Source organism: Pantherophis guttatus, chromosome 13 (assembly GCF_059756535.1).
Source record: "Pantherophis guttatus breed Tessera chromosome 13, ASM5975653v1, whole genome shotgun sequence".
Lineage (NCBI taxonomy): Eukaryota > Metazoa > Chordata > Lepidosauria > Squamata > Colubridae > Pantherophis > Pantherophis guttatus.
In genome coordinates this window covers 16,258,470-16,284,871 of record NC_142075.1, presented here as the reverse complement: position 1 = coordinate 16,284,871, position 26,402 = coordinate 16,258,470, and the positions used below count along the sequence as shown (strand labels likewise).

The 26,402-nt window shown below is 42.3% G+C and overlaps 1 protein-coding gene across 5 annotated transcripts in view; it reads left to right on the top strand.

The window, feature by feature from the left end:
* ADAMTSL3 (ADAMTS like 3) overlaps nt 1-26,402 on the top strand; it is a 174,940-nt gene that overhangs the window by 4,837 nt on the left and 143,701 nt on the right. For 3 of the 5 annotated variants that reach the window (XR_015729807.1, XM_087878204.1, XM_087878203.1), the window contains exon 2: nt 4,006-4,093. Coding sequence is in view for 3 of the 5 variants with exons in the window: in XM_087878204.1 (XP_087734330.1) it covers nt 4,016-4,093 (78 nt within the window). In the remaining 2 variants the exon portion in view is untranslated. Of the gene's footprint in view, nt 1-3,693; nt 3,830-4,005; nt 4,094-12,115; nt 12,443-26,402 lie in introns of those variants that run through there. The other 2 variants (XM_087878205.1, XM_087878206.1) reach the window with 2 other exon arrangements.

The window sequence follows — 26,402 nt, the reverse complement described above, 5'->3', positions numbered from 1 at the left end:
GTCTAGTCTAGTCTAGTCTAGTCTAGTCTAGTCTAGTCTAGTCTAGTCTATTATTCTGTTCTGTTCTATTCTGTTCTGATCTGCTCTATTCTATTCTTCTATTCTATTCTATTCTATTCTATTCTATTCTACTCTACTCTACTCTACTCTACTCTACTCTACTCTACTCTACTCTACTCTATTATTCTGTTCTGTTCTATTCTATTCTATTCTACTTTACTTTTCTCTACTCTATTATTCTATTCTACTCTACTCTACTCTACTCTATTCTATTTGTAAAGTGGATTGCTAGGTTCGGGCTTTGCGCGTTAGGTGAGCTCAACAGTGACAGATTGCAAACCACGGATCGTGGCTTTGTCGTACCTAATGTGGCTAAGGCAGCAGGCACTTAATGCCATCCACTATAGCCTGCCTGCCCTTCTACATTATGTAACCGACATCCCAGACATTTTTGTATCCTATCCCATTTCAAAGCCAATAGTGTGTGACCTTTGTTGGCTTAATCCCTGCTGTGACACAGAGACGGTGTATGGAAGAAATGCAAGAGAACGAAGTTCCAGTGGCATTGCAGACTTAAACATTACTTGGACGTGATTTCTAAACCCTTATTTGGAAATCTAAATCAATTTCGTAGCACTGCTTAGGATAACATACATGTAAGTACCCTGTTTCCCCCAAAATAAGACCTCCCCTGATAATAAACCCAATCTGGCTTTTGAGCGCATGGCAATAAGGCCAAGCACTTATTTCAGGGTTCAAAAAAAATATAAGACAGGGTCTTATTTTCGGGGAAACACGGTATTTCAATGCAGGAACAGATTTATTTTTTTTAAAAAAAAGTCTGAAAGTGCGATTCTTACAGAGTGGCTCTTGACCAAACCAAATTGGCTGAGGGATAAATTTGGCAGTTTCTTTCGTCAGATCTTTTAATTCCCATACTTCTGATTTAAAGTTTCCTTAAAGTGATATCTCTGGAATGAGGAGCGTTCTCTTGCTCTCCTTATTTTGCACAAGGTGGCACACATGGCCTGCATTTTCACAATGCACATCATATGAATCGGTGTTCTGGATTGGAATTTGTACAGTTAAGATTTAACTGTTTGCTGGCTTTGCAAAAAAAAAAAAAAAAGAAAAAATTACTGAAGGATAAACTAAATATATGAGCTTGGTACTTAAAACCTGCCAAGCCATTTAAAAAAGAAGAAGAAGCCAAGATTAAAACTAAATAAGCATAGCCTGTGGTAGGTTTTTTTAACAGATCTGGTTAAATGCATTGAGTAAACTCAACCACAGAACTGCAAACTACATGAGTTGGGTTAATGTGCAATCAGCCTATTTTCTGTTTGTATAAACCCACTCTTCGTCAGCCTTTTGAGGTAGGCCAGGCCAGGAAACAAACACGATGAGAACTTTTGAAACTTCACTTTTATAGGGTATATATCTATATCTATATCTATATCTGTATCTGTATCTATATCTATATCTATATCTATATCTATATCTATATCTATCTCTCTCTCTCTCTCTCTCTCTCTCTCTCTCTCTCTCTCTCTCTCTCTCTCTCTCTCTCTCTCTATATATATATATATATATATATATATATCTTAAGTTTAAGTTTTCGCGGGTGTGCATAGGCAAAAAGTTAAAATCTCGGGTGTTTTCCCGCGTCATTATAAATAAGTTGGTTAAAATATTTAAAACCCTGGTTAACCAGGATTTTAACCAGGATTTTAAATATTTTAACCAACTTATTTATAATGACGCGGGAAAACACCTGAGATTTTAACTTTTTGCATATATATATATATATATATATATATATATATATATATATATATATATATATATATATATATATATATATATATATATATATATATATATATATGTTTTTCTTCTAGCCAGGTTTTTCCCTACGTAGCCAAGGTTTTTTTTTTTTTTTTGTAGCTCCAGCTCAGTAGAATCACATCTACTCGGTTCTGGGCTTTTTTCCTTTCTAACACCTAGCAAGCAAACTATTTTCATGTTCTTTTGAATTTGAAACCCACCACTAGTACAGGTAGTCCTCAACTTATGACCACACCCCAGCCCCAAATTTCTGTGGCTAAGCGAGACAGTTGTTAAGTGGGTTTTGCCCCATTTTGCAACCTTTCTTGTCCCCATTGTTAAGCAAGTCCACTTGCAGGTGTTAAATTAATAACAAGGTTGTTAAGCGAATCCTGCTTCCTCTCTCCCCCCATTGATTTTGCTCATGAGAAGGTCGCAAAAGGGGATCGCATAATCCCCGGGGACGCTGCAGCCGTCATAAATACGAACCGGTTGCTGTGGGGCTGCTGCAAAAGTGTGAAAAACGATCCTAAGTGATCTTTTTCCGGTGCCGTTTTCGTTTTGTAACACCTCTGTGTCCATTTATTCCGAAATGCATCTTTGAACTGAATTCAGGGGGTTGCACAACTCAGTCCTATAGATAAGCCAGGAAGGCCTCAGTCTTCCTGGATCTTGCCACCCTGACACCCTGTGTGTTTAGGTGTAAAGAGAGAGGGAGAAAGAGAAAGCACAAATAGGCCTTCGTGCCTCCGCCTGCTGACCTTTGGAATAGAATCATGTCGGATTTCGACCTCCCAAAATTCCCAGCCATGTGACAGGACCACAAAGGCTGTCAGTCAGATTGTAAACAGGAAAATGACAGCTGCAAAATGGAGCCAAAGCTACGTTTTTTTTGTTTCTGAATTTTGATAGACGTGACTTGCAACAGTCATAGGTGTGGAAAACACTCTTAAGTCCCCTTTTTTCGGTGTGCCGTCGTAATTTCAAACCCTTGTAAGTCAAGGATTACCTGTGTCTTTTCTAAACGAGTCAAGTCTCTGGGAAACAAGCTCATCCCCAACTTTTTTTTTTCAGGCAGCTCGAATCGCTGAAGTTATAGGCGTTTTAATTTCTCGGAAATAAGCGGCTCTTGGACATGGCGCTTCAAAAGCACAGTTAGTCTCTCCATCATTCAAGCACCCTTTTGGAGCGCTGCCACGGCAAGACAGGCAGCCACGCCTGGCACGTGGACCGGAAGAGAAGAGGCACAAGAGAGTGCCTGATGGAGGGAAACTCTGGGGCTGGCGCTTGCCCGTGTTCTCTTCACCTTTGAGCAACGCTGCAAAAAAACCCTCTCTCTCCCCCACCCTGTAATATTATGAAGATGGAGCCTTGCCAGCCCAGTTTGGCTAAAATCAGAAACTTCTTGCAAATTAGATTTTGGGTGGGGAAAAAATGCTTTTCGCAGAAAGGGAGAGTAAAACCAGCAGTTCGTGCAGCCTTCTGCGCGTAACTCTCTGCAGCTTTTAACAAAAGAATTTGCTTTGGCACAGCAAGAAAGGCAATTTCACGATGCCCTTTTAGACCAAAGACCAGAAAAACACACAAGAAAAACCAAAAAACCCCACTAAAAACAAAACCAACAACAGCGAACGATTCTCTGTTTCTAATCCACCAAACAATCCGTGCTTTGCGCTCCTCAACCCTTCTCCCTTCCTTTCTGCAAAGTTAGCGAGAGCTGTTGTTTTTTCCAACATGGCTTGGATGTTTTGGCAAAGGCAGCTCAAAAGTTCTGGCCTTCGCCTCTTTTGTCGGGAAGCAAGGCAAAAAAAAAAAAAAAGTGTTGAAATAGCGGAGCAGGTTCGATTTTGTTTTTTTGGCTGCAGGGGATGGACGAGGGGACAGAGAGAAGGTCTCCTCTGCCTCGATCAATTGGCGGAAGGAGCAAAGGAAAAAGGCCAGGTCCTCCTGCTTTTAATTGAAAGTGCCCTCAGTCTTTGTGCTGGACTCATTTTGTTCCTTGGTGAGTTCTGTATTCCTGGCCAGGACAAACCTCCGCTGTTTAGGCTGTGCCGTTTCCAGAAGTTGGTTTGGAGTGCTTACCTAGTTTGCTTTAGTCATTCAGTTTCTGGCAGGGGGCATTTGAGAACTGCACATTCCGAGCTCCAAAAAAAATTCCTTTTCTGCTCTTTTATAAAGGTCCGAGAAGATGGCCGAGGCCAACGCCACCAGACGGTTTTGGAAGGTCCTCTGGACTGCTGCCCTCACCCTCTGCGTCCGTCTGCAGGTAAGCGAGAGCGGTGCTCGTGGATCAGACGAAGAAAAGTCATGGTCAAAATACTGGGCAAGGAGCAGAGAGATGGGTTTGCAGTGCCGACTCAGGGGACGATATGCCCAGGACTCTCAAAAATGTATTTTTTTTAAAAAAAAAAAATTCAGAAAGAACAAAACGTAAATTGTGTATGAAATAAAAAAATAATAATAATAGTAAATTGTATACAGAGATTCTCAGTCATCCAGGTTGTGGATGTCCCAAAGATGCTTTTTCAAGTGGCAACTAGATTTTCTTGTTTTTCTTTGAAGACTTTTCGCTTCTCATCGAAGAAGCTTCTTCAGCTCTGATTTTTCTTTGAAGACCTTTTGCTTCTCATCCAAGAAGCTTCTTCAGCTCTGATTTTTCTTTGAAGACGTTTCGCTTCTCATCCAAGAAGCTTCTTCAGCTCTGATTTTTCTTTGAAGACGTTTCGCTTCTCATCCAAGAAGCTTCCTCAGCTCTGAGTTTTCTTTGAAGACGTTTTGCTTCTCATCCAAGAAGCTTCTTCAGCTCTGATTTTTCTTTGAAGACCTTTCGCTTCTCATCCAAGAAGCTTCTTCAGCTCTGATTTTTCTTTGAAGATGTTTTGCTTCTCATCCAAGAAGCTTCCTCAGCTCTGAGTTTTCTTTGAAGACGTTTTGCTTCTCATCCAAGAAGCTTCCTCAGCTCTGATTTTTCTTTGAAGACCTTTCGCTTATCCAAGAAGCTTCTTCAGCTCTGATTTTTCTTTGAAGACGTTTCACTTCTCATCCAAGAAGCTTCTTCAGCTCTTCTTCTCAGAGCTGAAGAAGCTTCTTGGATGAGAAGCGAAATGTCTTCAAAGAATAACCAGGAAGTCCAAGTTGCCTCTTGAAAAAGCACCTTTGGAAGTAAATTGTATTTTATTTTATTTGAGTTATTTTTATTAAGTAAATTAAGTAATTGGTTAAGTAAGTTAATTAATTAAGTAAATTAAGTACATTTTTCATTTTTTGTTTTAAGTACATTTTATTTTATTTAATCTTTAAAAAGGCAAGAAATGGACAATATTTTATTTCTAACTTGTAAGTGTAGCCCTGATGTATTTTGGTTTTATGGTTTATGATTTTATAGTGCCTGGGTTTGATTGTTGTTATAAGCTGTCCAGAATTATATTTAAGATGGGTGTCCATACAGATCTTTTAAATAAAGAAATAAGTTAGGTGGCTCAGTGGCTAAGACACTGAGCTTGTCGATCAGAAAGGTCAGTGGTTCGAATCCCTAGTATAGGTCTCCTTTGTGAGCAGGGGGTTGGACTAGATGAGAATCACTGCTCTAGACAGTTGTTACCTAAGGGTAAAACTTCTGCCCTCCCCAGATGTTGCTGAAATAGACCTCCCTAAAGCCCTTGTCTCAAAAGGCAAGGATGGAAGAATTATGCTGGGAATTATGGGTCATAAATTCCTTCCTCTTTCAAAAGGAATCTACAATTTCCCACATAAGATAATTGCTTAACTATTATCTGTGAGTTCTTCATCGTACCCTAGTGTTTTGGTCAGCAGGACGAACATGAAGAAGAAATTATCACATTTTTAACTTAACTGACTTGTAGTTGTGTAGTCTTGTGCAAAAGGACCCAGAAGCAAATGGGTGAAGATTAGATACAAAACCTCTCCCTGTTTCCCCCCAAAAGACAGTTACGAATTTGTCAAGCAGACTCGTCTGTGAAATATTTAGCGTTATCTTCAACATACTTGTGCATTGACAATGTAACCGCAAAGCTTACGCAAACCTCTGCTTTTACTTTATGACTAATGGTAGCTTTCTAGTTAATATTCTTGTGATCTAAACAGCTGTTAGTCCTCCCCCCCTTTTTTTTGGCAGAATCTACATGGGGTAGTAAAGAGGGAAGCTGAGAGCTCAGTCCTGCTTTAGAAGTAATTGAGTATTAATATGTTTTTATATTGTAGAATGGTTTTTCCCCCCCTTTAAAGCTTCCTCAAACACTATCGAACTGGGAATAGGTTACCACAATAAAACTGCTTATTTATTTAAGGCATTTGCAAGGCCAATATCAATAGTGGAAGAGCGTGAGCAACAAACGGATTTTGAAATATATGCCATGAGGTATATTTATATATAATTGACAAAACCAGCAACCAGATTTCTGCCTGAAAATTAAAATGTCTGTAGAGATTCTTAGTCATCCAACTCGTGGTTCTCCCAAAGGTGCTTTTTTCAGGAGCCAAGTGGACTTTCTTGTTTTTTCTTTGAAGATGTTTTCGCTTCTCATCCAAGGAGCTTCTTCAGCTCTGATAGGATAGTATTCCCCATTATCCTGTCAGAGCTGACAATGGGGAATATTTAAAATGTGGCTCCTTTTATATTCCTGTTGATTTCAAGATGACAGATTGCTATGCAAGCATGTTCTGGATGTAGGGGAAGCTTCATGATGTTCAGGATGCTTGACAGTGGATATTTAGATACAGGTGATGGGTTAGAGAGATGCTTTATTAGTGCAAAACAAAATTTGGAGAAGAGTATTGATACACGCTGTATTTGATTTATGCTCAGCGTTGCTAGAAAGAATAATGTAACTACACTGGAAAATAATCTATAGAGAAATACGGTTTCTAGAAAACGTCCAGCTAGTTATGTTTCCAAATGCATGGAATGTAAGTTAACTCAACTGAATTGTAAAACAATGTTCAAAGTGCCCTTAAGGCTGTCATTACAAGACTGTTGTGAACTGTGAACTGTTGGTATTTACCAGTGGTGGGTTTCAAAATTTTTTACTACCGGTTCTGTGGGAGTGGCTTGGTGGCTGTGGTATGGCTTGGTGGGCATGGCTTGGTGGGCGTAGCAGGGGAAGGATACTGTAAAATCTCCATTCGCACCCCACTCCAGGGGAAGGATACTGTAAAATCTCCATTCCCACCCCACTCCGGGGAAAGAATACTGCAAAATCACCTGGGACATGGGAGGCAGAGAATAGATGGGTTTGGGGCCAGTCAGAATTTTTACTACCGGTTCTCCGAACTACTCAAAATTTCCGCTACCGGTTCTCCAGAACTGGTCAGAACCTGCTGAAACCCACCTCTGGTATTTACTATTGAGATGGTCAATTTCTATTGCCTCATAATCTTATTTTCACTGAACTTTACCGTGCCAAAATTCTGCTCGATTGAGAGGAATGTCTTATAATGTTTTTCTGCTGCCATGACATATATCATTCTGGAAGATTTTTTACCAGCTGAAAAACAGCAGTGGCCAAAATGTTGCAGTTTTAGAAGTATAAATTTCACCTGACTCTGATCTGCATAATTGTTCATCTCCAATGGTGGTCCATGACTCTGTAAGTTTAATATTTCAGATATATTAAAAAAAAGAAAAAAAAGACATTGACTGCACTCTCAGAGTGGTTTACAGAGTCAGCCTATTGCCCTCAAACAATCTGGGTCCTCATTTTACTGGATGTAAAATGAGCCGGTCAGAATCAAACTCCAGGCTGTCGGCAGAGTTAGCCTGCAATACTGCATTTTATCCACTGGGCCATCCTGTAAAACCTAGAAATCATAGAATAGCATTACAATAAAGCCAAAATCCCTAAAAATCATAACCTCATCAAACCACTCGTATTGGGCTCAGCATTACAAAAACTTCGGCTTTCTTCCCATTTGGCTGATTCAACATCTAACCAGCTGGAGGCCAAAGAATTTGTTTTTTTTAAATGGTTCTTTCCTTTCTTCCTGTTTTCGAAATCGTTATTTTACTTCTGTTGTGAATTGTCCGCGAAGAGGTGAGAAGTTAATGTGAATAACACCCATTTGGAAGTACTGAGATGGATTTTTCCAGACTGTGTCTGGTCCATTTCTTTTTTTTTCTTTTTTTCCCCTTTTTTCCATATAGAGAACTTGGTCGCTCCTATAATACTCAATCTCAGCTGCAGAAAGTTAAACACTTCAAATTAATAAGCCTTTGTCTTATCAATAACAATAATGCAATTTTAGAAGAATATTTTACTTCCTAACAAACGTGAGCAGCTGTTGTTGTGGCAGATTATTATTATTATTATTATTGGTTTTTTTAAAAAATTAATTCTGCTTTCTTGAATGCACGGGTGGATGAAATCAGTTTGCAAATATTCCTACTGAGCAGCAAGATTTCAAGAGAGGCATTTCCAGTAACTCAGGGCCCAGAGAAAGGACAGCTGTTGCTTTTCTATTGACAGCTGCTTTTCTATTGATTCACCGTATTTTTCGGAGTATAAGACGCACCTTAGTTTTTGGGGAGGAAAATAAGAAAAAAGCTGATTGGTGCATGGATCGGCCTCCCGGAATACCCCCAATCAACTGTTCTCAGAGGTGAATTTTAGCAGCAGGTTCCTTGATTGTGAGTTCTGTGCCTTGGTTTTTTTTTCTGCCTCTGAAACTTCTGAAATTCTGTTTCAGAAAAAACTTTTTTTTCCTGCCTCTGAATGCCTCCGAAACAGAGCTTCAGAAAAAAAGCTTCTGAAGCTCTGTTTGGGGGCTTCTTTTCTGAAGCTCTGTTTGGAGGCTTTTTTTCTGAAGCTCTGTTTGGAGGCTTTTTTTTCTGAAGCTCTGTTTGGAGGCTTTTTTTTTCTGAAGCTCTGTTTGGAGGCTTTTTTTCTGAAGCTTTTTGTCTGATGCTTTTTTCAACCTCTGAAACCTCTGTTTGAGAAGCTGGTTGGTGCTACATTCGGAGTATAAGAAGCACCCAGATTTTCACCCTCTTTTTTGAGGGAAAAAAGGTGTGTCTTACATTCCAAATAAATACTATTTTCCAGCTAAAGTAAACCTCCAGATCTGTGCATTTTCCACTAGGAAGTATTTTTAAAGTAATGTCCCCCCCTCCCCCCCCAGTACACAGCACTGAAACAGCACTGATGATGTGACCTAGTCTGGGTAAGGAAATGTTTGCAAGAAAACAACCAAGCTCAGAGAGCACCAAGGACCCTTCAATTAGATTTAAACTGTTCCTTAGCACAATATTGTTACTGCTGGCGTTGGCAGTAATTGGTTATGGAATTGGCTTAATTTATTTATGTGGCTTGTGTCTGCCTTTTCCTTTTCAAGAGCTCAGCTGGCTTACATGGGGCTGTTCTCTCTTCATTTTACCCCATAGTTAGTCACAGGGAGAGTGACTGTCATTAAGTGAACTTGGAGATGTGATTGGAGATGATTTGGATCTAGCTCTTCCTGGTTCCAATCTACAAACTTAACCCTTACATCAGTGGTGAAATCCATTTTTTTTTTTACTACGGGTTCTGAGGGTGTGGCTTGGGGTGTGTGTGGTGTGGCTTGGTGGGCGTGACAGGGAAAGGATACTGCAAAATCCCCATTCCCACCCCACTCCAGGGGCCAGCCAGAGGTGGCATTTGCCGGTTCTCCGAACTACTCAAAATTTCCGCTACCGGTTCTCCAGAACCTGTTAGAACCTGCTGGATTTCACCCCGCCTTACATTATTTTGACTGTTTATGTCTGTTTTCCTCTTAGACATCTTGCTGAATACACATAGTCCTCGACTTAGGATGGCAATGGAGGCCAAAGTTTGTTTTGTTAAGTGAAGTGAGTTTTCTCCCATTTTATGACTTTTCTTGCCACGGTTGTTAAGTGAATCTCTGCACTTGATAAGTGAGTAACCCGGTTGTTAAGTGAACCTGGCTTCCCCATTGACTTTCTTGGGAGAAGGTCACAAGACGGATGGACTGATGTGACCTGGGACATAGCAATTGTCATAAATAGGAGTCAGTTGCCAAGCGTCTGAATTTTGATCACATGATCATGGGGGTGCTGCAAATGTCGTAACTGTGAAAAATGGTCATAAGTCACATTTTTCAGTGCCATTGTAACTTCGAACGGTCACTAAATCAACTGTTGTAAGTTGCGAACTACCTGTATATATGTGTGTCCATATGTGTTGGGAGGAGGAGGAGGAGAGAGAGAGGGAAAAAAAAGAAAGAAAGAAAGAAAGAGAAAGAAAAAGAGAAACAGAAACAGAAACAGAAAGAAAAAAGAAAGAAAGAAAGAAAGAAAAAGAGAGAAAAAGAGAAAAAGAAACAAAGGAAAAAAAGTAAGAGAGAAAGAGAGAAAAAGAAACAGAAAGAAAGAAAAAAGAGAGAAAGAGAGAAAGAGAAAGAAAGAGAAAGAAAAAGAGAAACAGAAACAGAAAGAAAAAAAGAAAGAGAGAGAGAGAAAAAGAGAGAAAAAGAAACAAAGGAAAAAAAGAAAGAGAGAAAGAGAGAAAAAGAAACAGAAAGAAAGAAAAAAGAGAAAGAGAAAGAAAAAGAGAAAAAGAGAAACAGAAACAGAAAGAAAAAAAGAAAGAAAGAGAGAGAGAAAAAGAAACAAAGGAAAAAAAGAAAGAGAGAAAAAGAAACAGAAAGAAAGAAAAGAGAAAGAGAAAAAGAAAGAGAGAGAGAGAAAAAGAGAAAAAGAAACAAAGGAAAAAAGAGAGAAAGAGAAAAAGAAACGGAAAGAAAGAAAAAAGAGAAAGAGAGAGAAAAAAGAAAAAGAGACAAAGGAAAAAAAGAGAAATAAAAAGAAACAGAAACAGAAAGAAAAAGAGAGAAAAAGAAAGAGAGAGAGAAAAGAGAGAATTATCTTATGAATTAAGTTTATGAATGATCTAAATTGAGCTGGAAACCAACAGACTACGGAAAGATAAAGCTAAAATACTTCAGGACGTGACTTGTGTGCGTGCGTGTATTCCTATATTGTATTGCAAATACTTGCCATGGAATGGAATGGAAGCGATACATGACTTTCCCCCCCACTCCTGTAGAGTTAGTTTTAATATGTATTTATGTCTCTGGTGGGAATCGTCTTGGAAACGAGAGTGCAATTAGATTATGAGAGAAATACATTTTGTTTAGCATTGAGAGTCTTCAGGGTTTTCCCAACATCCTGTTGGTTTATTCTCTTTTGTTAATCACAGCTTTTTATCTTTCTGTCATGTGTAGAAATTCAGATATGTAACAGTCCTGAATGGGGGAAGTTATACAGCATTTGGCGGTTAGCTCGCTCTTGTTTAAAATGTGGATTAGAAAAATATTATTGTTTTTTTCTTTACCTAATCTCATGGAAAATCTTTGTGATGTTTTTATACGATTGATGCAAAACGGGATCAGTGGTGAAATTCAATTTTTTAAAATTACCGGTTCTGTGGGCCCACGTGGCTTGGTGGGCGTGGCAGGGGAAGGATACTGCAAAATCTCCATTCCCACCCCACTCCAGGGGAAGGATACTGCAAAATCCCCATTCCCTCCCCACTCCTGGGGGAAGGATATTGCAAAATCTCCATTCCCTCCCCACTCTGGGACCAGCCAGAGGTGGTATTTGCCAGTTCTCCAAACTACTTAAAATTTCCGCTACCGATTCGCCAGAACCTGTCAGAACCTGCTGGATTTCACCCATGAACAGGATGTATTAAAGACTGAAAAGAAGATAAATAGCAGAAATGTCTCCATTTAAAAGAAGTTACAGATAGGGACCCATCAGTGGTGGGTTTCTACCAGTTCCAAAGAAGAGGGAGTCAAGCTATTCTCCAAAGCACCTGAGGGCAGGAGAAGAAGCAATGGGTGGAAACTAATCAAGGAGAGAAGCAACTTAGAACTAAGGAGAAATTTCCTGACAGTTAGAACAACTAATCAGTGGAACTACTTGCCTCCAGAAGTTGTGAAGGCTCCAACACTGGAAGTTTTTAAGAGGAGATTGGATAGCCATTTGTTTGAAGTGGTGTAGGGTTTCCTGCCTGGGCAGGGGGTTGGACTAGAAGACCTCCAAGGTCCCTTCCAACTCTGTTATTCTATTCTATTCTATATAGAGGCGTAAAAGAGTTGGGGCCTATTTCTGTAATATTTTGGGATAGCTGTTCAAATTTAAATGGGATTTTTATGGCTCAGAAATGATGACGATGAGCTCAAACTTCCTTAATTTTCTTCACTCTGCTTGTTGGATCTGAACCCAGGCATTCCCCCTCCTCCCGTCTTAGCCACAATTAGACAATTGTGTTTCCTCTTCATCTGACATGCATCGTTTTATCTCCTGTTTGTTGCAACATGCAACAAAACAGAGCAGAGAACCGTTCTCATTTTATACGAACTTTTCTGCTTTTGATTCCCTCATCCCACTGTTGAAAGAGGAGAAAATATTGAGAAGGAGATCCAGGAAGATGCACTCTCTGCATCGCATCTTCGCCTTGTGATTAATCTGGAAGTGATTTCCGTTAGCTCACGTCATTTTTCTTTTTTTTAATTGCGTGTCGCCGAAGAGCATTTTATTGGGTGTTGCAAAGACGTGAACTAGTGCAGAGGAAAACATCCCAACTTATCTCAAGAGCATGTATGTATTTGCCTCTTTCTGTCTCTGTTTAAGATAGAAAGTGAGATTTTGTTTTTTGTAAAAAAAAAAAAACACAACTGGGGTTTTTTTTGCCATGAGAAAGTTATTTAAGAATTGCTGTGAATGCTTGAATATATAACAGAATAACAGAGTTGGAAGGGTCCTTGGAGGTCTTCTAGTCCAACCCTTCTAGGTGAAGAGCCTTGGTACTACAGGGGTTTAAGGCACCCTGTTATTAAGCTTATTAAGACCAGCTGCCTGCAATTACTGCAGGGTTCGAATCTCGCCAAGGCTCAAGGTTGACTCAGCCTTCCATCCTTTCTAAGGTAGGTGAAATGAGGACCCAGTTTGTGGGGGCAATAAGCTGACTTTGTATAAATATACAAAAGGATGAAGGCTATTGCTGAGCACATTGTAAGCCGCCCTGAGTCTTCGGAGAAGGGCGGCATATAAATCAAATTAAAAAAAAAAAAACCCTACTCAGGCAGGAAACCCTATACTACTTCAGACAAATGGTTATCCAACATCTTCTTAAAAACTTCCAGTGTTGGAGCATTCACAACTTCTGGAGGCAAGTTGTTCCACTGATTAATTATTCTAATGGTCAGGAAATTTCTCCTTAGTTCTAAGTTGCTTCTCTCCTTGATTAGTTTCCACCCATTGCTTCTTATCCTGCCCTCAGATGCTTTGGAGCATAGCTTGACTCCCTCTTCTTTGTGGCATCCCCTGAGATATTGGACCACTGCTATCATGTCTCCCCTAGTCCTTCTTTTCGTTAAACTAGGCTACATTTTCGGTAAATGAGAACACCATGGAAGAAGGCGGTGCTTCAAGAGTCAAACCTTGCTGGCTACATACTGCAACTGGTCCAGGGGTATAACGGTCATGGAATGCCGACTGACTCTTACGTTATGGTTTTTGTTAGCTTCTTTTACGGGCGAGCAAAAAACTTCAAAGGGATCCATCCAACAATTATTAAATAAGTCTTTGGCTTTTTGGCTCGATGTTTTCAGGTTAGGCTCAACAATGAATGAGTTCAGGAAGGGCTTGGCCCTTTATTCTGGAATAAAACCTTGAATGGAACATAATCTAATCCTCCCAAGGGCATTGTGAAGAGCACGAGCAAAATTACGTTTTATTGAGCAATGCCGGGTGAATGATTGTGATTAGCCATTCGGCTGCAAAAACAAAGCACTCAGCGTATTTGCCCTTGCCAAAAAAATACTATTGTCGAAACAGGAAAAACAGGCAAGTGGGTCAGCCACCCTCTTCCTCCACGGAGCCAAATGTCTCTGATTTTGATATAACAGTGATTTAGTTTCTGCAGTAGGCCGAGGTCTCTGCTTTTGATCGATGAACAACAGCATGTGCAACCAGAAGTGGGTTTCACATAATTTTACCACCGGTTTGTCGCACACCGAAAATGTGCATGCACGCCTTCCTTTGCTCACACGTGTGGCTTGCACGCATGCACGTGGCTTAGAAAACGTGGCTAAATAGGACAACCATAGCGGTTGGGTGGATGCAGGGGTGAAATCCAGCAGGTTCTGACAGATTCTGGAGAACCGGACGTGGGAATTTTGAGCAGTTCGGAGAACCGGTAGTGGAAATTTTGAGTAGTTTAGAGAACTGGCAAATACCAGCTCTTGCTGGCCCCAGTGGGAATGGAGATTTTGCAGTATCTTTCCCCCAGGAGTGGGGAGGGAATGGGGATTTTGTAGTATCTTTCCCCTGGAGTGTGGTGGGGTTGGAGATTTTGCAATATCCTTTCCCCAGGAGTGAGGAGGGAATGGAGATTTTGTCCATTGCCTACGTGATGCAAACATTTATCGATATACCACGTTTTCAGCCACAGTAGAGGAGGTGCTGGAGAAAGGCTCTAACTTAAACCTGGTGAGCCGAAGGAGAGGACCTAAAGGCCCTGGGAATGGACATTAACAACTGGGAAACCTTGACCTCCGATCGTTCAGCTTGGAGGCTAAAGACGCAGCATGGCCTTCTCCAATTCGGAGAGACACTTGTTCGGCAGGCTGAGGCAAAGAGGCCGTCCCGGAACCAGCAAAATCTGGAGGCTGGGCAGGGGACAGAATGTATCTGCCCTCAGTGTGGAAGGGATTGCCACTCTCCAATTGGCCTTTTTAGTCACACCCGATGCTGTTTTAGGACCTCTTTCCAGAGCACGATACCATAGTCTCTTGAGACTGAAGGATGCCAATGATGGTGCCAATGCTGAACCAAGAGATTGTTGTTATAACAGCAACCGTTGTTATAAAATGGCTTAATTCGCCTGTATGAATTTCCCTTAAACTCTTCACAGCACAAGAACGCTGTGTAATGAAGGGAAATTGAGGGAAAGGGGATTTAATGTGACTTTGCTACTGTGAATTTTCTCTGCCTCCCTCTTCCTTTATCTCCTGGCAGGAAGCTTTCAGCTGTAGTAGCAAAAAACCCGTTCCCTAATTTTGCATCCCGGGCGTCCAATTAATATAACCATTTTTTTTTGACTACTTAAAAGATTTTATATTCTTTATTATGCAAGTTAGTTCCAGAGTCGCATTTCAACCCTAGCCCGCTTCATGCAAGCTTTATTGTTAGAACTGAAACTTAAGCCTCATTAGGATTAAGTGTTTAGTAGCATAATTTGCCAATTCCAAGGGCCATGAATAGATCCTCTGTATATAAAGTGCATCTGATATTTTATACGGACTTAAACCCAATATGTTATCTTTAACCAAAGGAAATTATGAAGAAGGCTTTTCTTTCCCCCAAGGGTTTGTTTTCCTTTCCCATTTTCATTCTGTCAACTTAACATCTTTGGGGTCAAAATTGAGGTTGGCGATTGAGCTCTTGAATTTATGAAAAGAGTGGGGGTGCAGGAGGAATAATAGGACCACTGCTATTTTTTATTTTTTATTTTTAACTTCTCCTTCCAAATCAGGGCAAACCATATTATGTGGGTGTCTCTGCTATATAATTACAATAGCAAAATGTTGGCAGGAATGGGAATATTTGTGCTAATAGAGCCCATTGTTTAGTTCCTGCAGACTGTAATTGCACTGAAGATAACATGTATCAATAAAGGAGAATATTTGTAGCTCAGGGTTGACATGAAGGGTCCTTGCTCGTTTTCTTGCAAACGTTTCATTACCCTAACTAGGTAACATCATCAGTGCTAGAAGGGAGCAAAACCCCAACTCCCAGCTTTTGTAGGGATGAACTGCCACTTTTCAGGAAATTAATTAAAATTAAAGACGTTTCGCTTCTCATCCAAGAGCTGAAGAATGGATGAGAAGCGAAACGTCTTCAGAGAAAAAACAGAAAGTCCAGTCGCCTCTTGCAAAAAGCACCTTTGGGACAACCATGACCTGGATGACTGAGAATCTCCGTAGACCTTGGATGGCTGGAAGGCTGAGTCAACCTTGAGCCTGGTGAGATTCGATCTGCCAAATTGCAGGCAGCCAGCAGGCAGCAGAAGCAACCTGCAGTACTGCACTCTCACCACTGGGCCACCATGTCTCTTGAAATCTATATCTGGATCTGCAATCCCACTTTAACCTCCATGCTACACTGTCTCCCACACTTCCTGACCAACATGCTTCCTAATTATTAAATTCACCCTTAATCCGGTTTGCAGGATGCATTAAACCCAGTAGACTAAATTCACACAAGATGCAAAACCAGAATAGCAATAGCAATAAGGCTTATATACTGCTTCACAGTGCTTTTACAGCCTTCTGTAAGCAGTTTACAGAATCAGCGTATTGCCCCCAACAATTTGGGTCCACATTTTACCCACCTCGGAAGGATGGAAGGCTGAGTCAACCTTGAACCTTGTGAGATACGATCTGCCAAATTGCAGGCAGCCGGCAGTCAGCAGAAGCAGCCTGCAGTACTGCACTCTAACCACTGCGCCACTGAGGCTCTGCTGGTTCAAGATATGGGTGGGTGCTCTATATGTCCTTCTGAGCTTGCCGAACAACAACTCCAAGTCTCCCTGGCCTTTGCTTTGGGGCTGCTGGCAGGTATAATATGGGCAACGTCAACCAAGACCTAAGTTGCCCATTGGGTGCCAAAGAGCTCTAACCATTCGCCAGTTTCTTAATCTGCTTTTTCACATTCTATTTTTAATCCTTCCGCTTCTGTTCGAACCACTTTGTTTTTTAGGATGATCGCCAGCGTGTTGAATTCTCGTTGCTGCGTTGCCTTTCCAACAAGACAGAAATTTGGGATAAAAATAAATCAAAGCCCAGCCCAGCCCAGCCCGGCTCTTTGAACGAAGTGGGTCACTTCGCCTCTCAAGGAACACTTTCCGAATGCATTACTTTTCAAGTGGTGGTCTGATAAAATGCTGCCTTCTTGGGTTGCTTGAAAGTGGCTGTTGCTTTTCTCTGCTGTAAAAGGATCAGCCTTAATTAAGAAGCACCGGATCAAATGTTAGCACCCCGAGGCAGCTGTTTAGCCAAGGGAAAACCAAAACAAAACATTGTGCTGATAAGGGAGTAACAATCAGGCTGGTGCTCGGTTGCAGGGGTGAGCTTCAAAAATTATAGCAAGGGGTTCTCTGCCTGGTTGCTGGGTGGGCATGGCCATGGTGGGCGTGGCCTAGTTGGCCTCCTGCACCACGGTGGGGGGGCATTTTTGCCCTCCCCGGGCTCCAGAGGCTTTCCTTGAGCTTCCGGGAAGGCAAAAACGGCCTCCCCAGGCTCCAGGGGCCCTCTGGAGGCTGGAAACGGACCCATTTACTTCTTGAATCTCTGGTAGGCCTATTTTTCAGCCTTCCCGAGCCTCCACATGTGCCCTGTACTTACCTGCATCTAAAATGGGCCGCGTGGGAACTCCTGGGAGGGGCGGGGTGGGGTGGGTGGGTCCAGCTAGGAGTGGGATTTGGGGGTTCTCTGAACACAGAATCTTAGCTAGAGGTTCTCCCAAACCCCTGCGAACCCCCAGCAGCCCCACCCTTGCTTGGTTGATTTCAGTTCTAGGACTTTTTTTAATGACCTGGAAATAAGTTCTGTTCTCGCAGACTCTTGGTTTTCTGTGGCTAAAGAGGTCCTTCATTGGTTCTTGATGTGATGCCTAGGAAGAAATGTCCATCTGGGTTCAGTTCCAAGTGGGGAGAGAGACACTGGAAACATGGAGGCTGCTTGGAAGGATGGTTTAATGGTGAAGCAGAACCACCAAGAACGTGTGATTCTGGGTAGCTGACCACATGGAGTGGAAAGAGAGAGAGATTTATACTCTCTCTTGGGCCTTGCCCTTGAGCTTCCTGTTCCTGTGCAATAAATGTATCCTATTGGTTGTCAGACTCCCAGTGGGGTCACAACTAACCTTGTAGGCTGTCTGTGTCCCAGGCTTGGTTGAATCTTGCTGGGTGATGATGTAATGAAGAGTTCTGAAAGGGTGTTGGGCAATTCCTATTATGCAGTGGTGAAATCCTGCCGGTTCTGTCCGGCTCGCGCCAGCCGGTAGCAGCAATGGCGTGTGGTTTGCTGAATCGGTAGTGGCAGCGCAAGGCTCTGCCCACCTGCCCAGATGTCGTTACTTCCTGGTTTTTAACCCTCTGCACATGCACAAAGCCTTCTGTGCATGCACAGAGGGTCAAAGATTGGACGTGATGATAGTGTGTGCACTTTTGAACTGGTAGGGAAAGTAAGTAGATTTCTCCTCTGCTATTATGGCTCAATGGTTTTATCCTGGTTTGAATCTTGAGTGAGAGCTAATCCTATCACCCTGGAGCTGAAGGCCTTTTGTCTTGTAGACAAGATAGCCCAGTCTTTCTGGGGCTATTAACAAAGGTGGGGGCTACTTTTTTTTTTAAATTTGATTTATATGCCGCCCTTCTCCGGAGACTCAGGGCGGCTTACAATGCACTAAGCAATGGCCTTCATCCTTTTGTATATTTATACAAAGTCAGCTTATTGCCCCCACAAACTGGGTCCTCAATTTACCTACCTTAGAAAGGATGGAAGGCTGAGTCAACCTTGAGCCTGGTGAGATTCGAACCTGCAGTAATTGCAGGCAGCTGGTCTTAATAACAGGGTGCTTTAGACCACTGTACTACCAAGGCTCTTTCCAAGAGCATGCTTCTCCTTTTCTCATCCAGGGATATATAATATTCTGCCTTTTTAATATTTCCTAAAATATTTCATTCTTTTAGGAAGGGTGGGTGCTAACTTTCTTCAGATGCATAGCTGCCGAAGCAGATATTTGCAATTGTAGGATTAAACAGCATCATTGGGTTTCCATTGTGGTTGACTCGTCAAATGACATTTTGGAAGCTGTAGGTATTTCATTTATTTGTTCTCCATCAAATGACTCTGAAGACGTCAGGCACGAAGAATCAGAACTATCCATTCCATTCCACTTAAGCTGATTTATTGCTCACGCCTATGCACAAGGATCTAGTTAACTACTGTAACAGTACTAAATTGTCATTAGATGAGACTCAATGGAATTCAAGAGGGATTGGACCAGGGGTGAAATCCAGCAGGTTCTGATAGGTTCTGGAGAACCAGTAGTGGAAATTTTGAGTAGTTTGGAGTACTGGCAAATACCATCTCTGGCTGGCCCCAGAGTGGGGTGGGAATGAAGATTTTGCAATATCCTTCCCCTGGAGTGGGGTGGGAATGGAGATTTTGCAGTATCCTTCCCCTGCCACGCCCACCAAGCCACGCCCACAGAATCGGTAGCAAAAAAAAATGGATTTCACCACTGGATTGGACTTAGACTGTTTGTGGGAATGTAACAATACTAGGCTGATTCCTCTCTCGACTTCACCCTCAGGCTCCTTTTCTCCTACACTACCCTAAACAACAGAACAAAACAATTACAGGATTTAAACATTATTACGTCGGACATTAAAAGCTAAAACGTTAAAATTAAGGCAAAGGACAGAAATCTTAGAGGTCCTCTTGTCAGAGCGAGATTCCTGCAACAGCATCTCAGCTTCTAAAATTTGGCTTCTTTGTTGGAGAACTATGACCACGATAACATCAAAATGTGCCAAGAAGTCAGTACTGTATTTTTTGGAGTATAAGACGCACCTTTCTCCCCCCTAAAAGGGGGTGAAAATTTAGGTGCGTCTTATACACCGAATGTAGCCCCGCCCACCCACTGGCCCCCACCCTTTGGCCTCTGCCTCCCAGCAGTTTACCTCCTTGCAGCAAGCAGCAAGAAGAAACAGCTCGTTTCAGCTTCAGCACAGCCTAATTAGCACAAGTTGATTGGATCGGCCTCCCGACTCTCAGCTGTTTTGCTCTCAGCTGTTTTGCGCAGGCCTCTGCTGCTTTCTACAAGGAGGTAAATTGCTGGAGCAGATTTTTTTTTTCCCCTTGTGCTAATCAAGCTATGCTGAAAATGAAAATGAAAGTAAAGCAGGCTGTTTGCTGTTTGCTGCAAGGAGGCAACATTGCTGGGAGGCAGAGGCAGATTTCTTTCTCTTGTTTTCCTCACCAAAAAAGGTAGGTGCGTCTTATAGTCCGGTGCGTCTTATACTCCAAAAAATACGGTAAACCTTTTCCAGTACCACTGAACTTACCCCCATGTTTACATGCTTAAAATTGCATGGTGGTTAATTCACGACTTAACGTCGAGATTCTTCCTGACAGACCAAATCCAATCTTCATGGCAACAAGCAATTCTGGGGAAAATGTATCTGGGATGGCTTGTCACTCGAGCAATGCTCTTTTTTGAAATACCCTTCGGCTGGAAGAATCATCAGAGAACTTGCCTTCGATATGGAATTCCAGAGTGAGGTCAGCCATGTTCCAGCCCACATTACAGCTTGCACAACTTATTTCCAGATGGGATCTGGGCAGATATTTAATTATTTTAGCCTCCCCTGGAAAGCAAAGTGTCTTTCTCAGAGCCAGGCATGATATTTTACTCTCCGCCGTTCTTAACGGGAGATTCCCCAAAGTCCTCATGTATATGAGAACCTGTCCACGTAGCGCAATTTTTTTTTTATTTATTTAAGAAAATTTATAGGGCCGCCCACTCACTCTCAACGACTCTGGGCAGATTACAAAAATAAAAACCCAATGTATAAACAGTGTGTCAGCATTCCAAGTAATGCACCCATAGAAAACAAACTCCGAGGCATTCGAGTTCCTCAAAGAACAGTTTATTGGATACATCATATTGACACAAACTGATGAAAGCCGACTCTGAGATTTCCCGCAGCTTTCACCTAATTAAAAGTAAAGGTTTTTCCCTTCTCTCCCCCCCCAAGTATTGGTCACACTGTCCAATCCAGGTGCTGGCTGGTTGCTGTGTTACTGGCTCCTCCTCTGGCCAGCCACCTGTGAGAATGTCCTTGGTTCCCAGAGGAAAAATTCATTGTTTTGGCTACAAAACCCCATCTAACTATTCCCCCTCTCCCACTGCTGTGTGGCAACCCTAAAGCCTCCGAGGTGGCTTCAGCCAGGCTCACTTCAGGATTGACACAGTGATAAATAGAAGCCAATTTCATTTGTGGGAGGGGTCAGTTGAACTGGATTCATTTTTTAAAATCTCCATCTGTATTTGGGTAGTTACCGCTTCCGTGGTTCTGCAGTCACTTCAGAGGTGGTATTCGGCAGGTTCTGACCAGTTCTGGAGAACCAGTAGGTGAAATTTTGAGTAGTTTGGAGAACCGGTAAATACCATCTCTGACTGGCCCCGTCCCCATCTATTCTCTGCCTCCCAAGGGCCAGCTGATTGGGAGGAAATGGAGATTTTGCAGTAAGCTTCCCCTGGAGTGGGGAGGAAATGGGGATTTTGCAGTAACCTTCCCTTGGAGTGGGGAGGGAATGGAGATTTTACAGTATCCTTCCCCTGCTACGCCCACCAAGCCATGCCATGCCCACCAAGCCATACCCACCGAACTGGTAGTAAACCATTTTGAATCCCACCACTGAGTCACTTGCATTGGGAATTGGATCTAAAGACAATGTTCTCCAACCTAGAGCTTCCCAATCAGGCTCCAAGGGAAAAGCCAAGAACAGCCTTTGACCAGCTCAAAAGAGACTGCTCAGGATCCAAAAAAGATCTTGACAGATTTGAACCCTATCCAACACCATGAAATTTAATGTGGCAAGGTTTTACACCTAGGCAGGAAAAACTAAAGGTACAAGTACAGATTAGGTGAAACCTGGCTCAAAAACAGCAACTGTGAGAAGGACCTTGGAGTCCTAGTGGATGATCACTTTTAAACATGAGCCAGCCATGTGCGGCAACAGCCAAAAAAGTTAATATAATCCTTGGTTGTATAAACAAATAGGCACAGAATCAAAATCACATGAAGTATCAATACTGCTCTACAAATCCTAGAATACTGCATCCAATTGTGGTCCCTACATTACAAAAAAAGATGTTGAGACTTTGGAAAAAGTTCAAAGAAGAGCAACTAAGATGATTAAGGGCCTGGAGAGAAAAATATATGAAGAATGGTTGGAGGAATTGGCCAGTCTAGAGAAAAGAAGGACTACGGGTGACATGATAGCAGTATTCCAGTATTCGAGGGGCTGCCACTAAGAGGAGGGGGTCAACTTATTTTCCAAAGCACCTGAGGGCAAGACAAGAAATAATGGATGGAAACTAATCAAAGGGAGAAGCAAAGGATGGAGCTAGATATCCTGTTAACACATTTTCTGCCAGAAATGGGAATCTGAATTAAATCTTTGGGTCTCCAAGCCTGGAAGGATTAATCTTGACAAAATGCTTTAGATATTTCTTAATCTCTGCTCCATCTTTTTGCCTGCCTAGCATATCCATTCCTCCATTTTATTAGATTAGTAAGTGTAGGAGATGACCAGGCTGAGCCAGAGGGAGGGGGTCAATGCATCATAAGTCTTGAGCCCACCAGAGAACTAAGTCCAGCCCACCTTGAATTCCACTTACTCTATCAGCAGACACCAAGACAGCAAAGAAGAACCCATGGAAGAGGAGGGGGCCAAGGTAGAGGGGTGGGTGATGTAGGAGATGGCCAAAATGAGTCCGAGGGAGGGATCAAATGTGTCGGCTGTCTCGAGTCCCTTCAAGTCCACAAGAAATCGAAGTCCAACCCACCTTGAATTCCATTGACTTTTTGTCTACCACCAATTTGCTTTGACCCTTAGTAGTTCAGATTCTTGTAGAGAGCTTAAGCTTGTAATAAGCCCTTATACTCATTTGAACATTTAATGCTATGGGAAACTGGGAGTGGGGGGGATTGTATGGAGTTGGAGAGATAGCTAGCCATAATAACATTCTTTTCTTTGAGAGTCAAGGACATCCTGCCCTGCATCTGGAGTGAGGTGACTGGGAAGCATCTCTAGTTGGGACTGTGCATTGATGGGATCATGTGATGGACATGTGGATGCAGGGGGAAGGGACTTGGACTTTCTTTTGGGTGGGGAAAACCTGGAAGCTTTCAGATTTGGGTTTTCCCAGATGTGCCAATATGACATCTTCTAATAAATTGGAACTTTGAGGAACTTCTAGCCTTGGGGGTCTTCTTTCGTTGGGGGTGTTAGATGGAACCCTGGCATTGCCTGGATCTCTCGATTCCTGCATTTGGCAGTAAGGCTGTCCATTTAAAAAAAAACGTGACCATGCCTATCCACTTGACGTGATGATATCAGTCTTTCCATGCCTCACGGTGCTTAATTTGAGCATAATATCAGGTGGCGTTATTTGATCTAGAAGCTCCCAGCGATGATAGCACTTATGCTCCATTCCCACTGCAGAGTCATTTTGCCTTTAGCCCTCTGCGCGTTCCCTTTGTGCTGAACTTTTATTACTCTTAAAAGAGAGAGAGAGAGAGAGAGAGAGAGAGATCTGGATCCGGGTGGGTTTGTTTCTAGCAGCTGTTTGGCAGCTAAGGCTCCGGAGTCTGAGCATTCGGTTTATGGAGGAGAATTGAAGGCCCGAGGCCAATTTTAAACCATTGCATATGAAAAGCATGTTATGAAGTTGGTTCAGATTAGATCATTGCTGAGGTAGGTTTTGAAGTGGCAGAGAGAAGAACTGGGTTAAAAAAAAAAAATGGCCCTGAATGAAATTGAATACAAATAATCGCAGTAACACAGCACAGAGTAATTTAAATTAAAAGGAAATTCTGAGTCATCCTTCTTATAGCAGACTTTCTTCAGAGGTCTCGCAGTAAATAAAGAGAGATAATAGTCTCTCTTTTCCTCTCCCTCTCTCTCTCCCCTCTCTCCTTTTTCTCTCTTCTTCTCTCCCTCCTTCTCTTTCTCTTTTCCTCTCTCCTTCTCCTCTTCCTCCTCCTCCTCCTCCTCCTCCTCCTCCTCCTCCTCCTCCTCCTCCTCCTCCTCCTCCTCCTCCTCCTCCTCCTCCTCCTCTTCTTCTTCTTCTTCTTCTTCTTCTTCTTCTTCTTCTTCTTCTTCTTCTTCTTCTTCTTCTTCTTCTTCTTCTTCTTCTTCTTCTTCTTCTCCTTCCCCTTCTTCTTCTTTTCTCTCTCTTTTCCTCTCTCTCCTCTCTCTCTCTTCTCTTTCTCTTTTCCTCTCTCCTCTCTCTCTTTCTTCTCCTTCTCCTTCTTCTTCTCTCCTTCCCTCCCTCTCTCAATATGAGATCGGCCAATACATTACCTTATGTATAGAGAATGAACTATTATTGTTTTTTTTAAAAATTGCTGGTTTGGAAACTGTCGAATTCTCTTTCCTACGAGAAATAGTATGTATATTTTTATGAAGTCGCTTGTTATTTATAGCACGTATCCTCTGCATAGCAAGCATGATTTGAGTAAGGTATTTTAGGCATTGTGGAGAACATGCCAGAATGAAAAGAAAATATGTGTTGCTGTTTGGAAGGGCCTAACCACGCTCTCCCATCCAGTTTTTTCTATAGTAATGGTAACGGGCGGAGGAGCTTTAAAGAGAGATCCAACCGAGAACTAAGGAGAAATTTCCCGACTGTAAGAACAATCAGTCGAAGGGGTTGTCTCCAGATCTTGTGGCTCTATCACTGGATGTTTTCAAGAAGAGATTGGAGAAGCATTAGTCTGGCATGGTATCAGTGGTGGGATTCAAATAATTTAACAACTGGTTCTCTGCCCTAATGTAATGCGCTAAGAAATGTAATTAATTAAAAATTAATTTAAAAAACAAACAAACAAGAAAGGAGTTATGTCACTATATTAAGGGCAGGGGTTGCCCCTGGTAGACAAATAGCACATTCTTCTAATTTGAAGCAGAAAGACACAGGGGAGAAATGTTGCAAAATGTGGCTCGAAATGGTGATGAACCAGTGGTGGGTTCCTCCCGGTTCGGTCTGGTTCGGCCGAGCCGGTAGTGGTGACGATATGACGTCACCGAACCGGTTCTCCCCCCCTGCCCTAACCCACGTTATTCTTACCTTTTATTTGGTCCCACCCCCAATCTATTGCTGCCTCCTGAGTCCCAGCTGATGACTAGAGGGGAAAAAACTGTTTAAACTCTTGCCACGGGGCTTCAATGGGCCATCCTACAGCTGATCAGTGTTAAAAGCAAACATATGAGTCGGGTCGTAAGTGTGAGGACCTTCCAGAAATGACTCTGACCAGCTAGCCACGCCCACCTAGTCACATGACCTCCAAGCCACACCCACAAAATAAGCCACGCCCACAGAGCCGGTAGTAAAAAATTTAGAACCCACCCCTGTAATGAACCATAGTCAACTGTTTCTCAAAAAGTCAAGAAAATCTCCAACTCTCTCATATGCACAGAGAGTTTATCTTCACCTGACATTCTCCTCTGCAAATTAATCCAGAATGGGAGAGTAGTCTTACCCACTTGCCCTTAAATATCGAAAAGAAAAGATTCTGAATTTTCTCGGATCTATTTTCTTTTTGAGTTAATTTTTATACCATTATTCCTTCTGGAGAAACCCTAATAGTTGTACATGTGTCCCGTAAAGTTGCTATTATTCTTGCTCCTTAAAAAAAAAGAGAGAGAAAGATTTCAATCTCCAGTCATACTTCAGCCCTATAAATAAAAGACAAAAATCTACAGAACACAATATCTTAAAAAAAACTTGGGTGGAAGAAAGAGATGTGGAACAATAAAGAGTTTATTTTTCTTTTGGAAATGTGAGACTAAGATAGTGTTAAGGTAGATTTTGAAAACTAAACAGAAGTTTGGTGACACACTGCCCTCTAAGCATTTAGCATATAAATAGTTTAGCTAAATAATATGCTGAGAGTACAATTAATTACTGACCAACATGTGACTGCAGCCAAGAAATTAAAAGACGCTTGCTCCTGGGGAGGAAAGCTATGGCAAATCTAGACCGCATACTAAAAAGCAGAGACATCACCCTGCCAACAAAAGTGCGTATAGTCAAGGCTATGGTTTTCCTAGTTGCAATGTATGGCTGTGAAAGCTGGACCATAAGAAAGGCTGAGCGCCAAAGAATGGAGGCCTTTGAACTCTGGTGCTGTAGAAGACTCCTGCGAGTCCCTTGGACTGCAAGGCGATCCAACCGGTCAGTCCTAGAGAAGATCAACCCTGACTGCTCTTTAGAAGGCCAGATCTTGAAGATGAAACTCAAATACTTTGGCCACCTAATGAGAAGGAAGGACTCACTGGAGAAGAGCCTAATGCTGGGAACGATGGAGGGCAAAAGAAGAAGGGGACGACAGAGAATGAAGTGGCTGGATGAAGAAGACATGTTTCTATTTAATCAGGAACTATGAAGTGGAGGCAAGGGGCTGGTTTATAAGACCCTAGGATCGTGATGGCGAACCTATGGCACGCGTGCCACAGGTGGCACGTGTAGCCATATTAGTGGGCACGCAAGCTCAGCTCCGGTGCACATCTGTGCACTGGCCAGCTGATTTTCGGGCCTTCTGGGCCCACCAGAAGTAGGGAAACAGGTTGTTTCCTGCCTCCGGAGGGCCTCGGGGGTGGGTGGTGGGTGGGGAAGGCCTGTTTTTTGCTGTCCCTGGCCTCTAGAGCCTCTCTAGGAGTCTGGGGAGGGCAAAAATAGCCAACAGTTGGCAAAC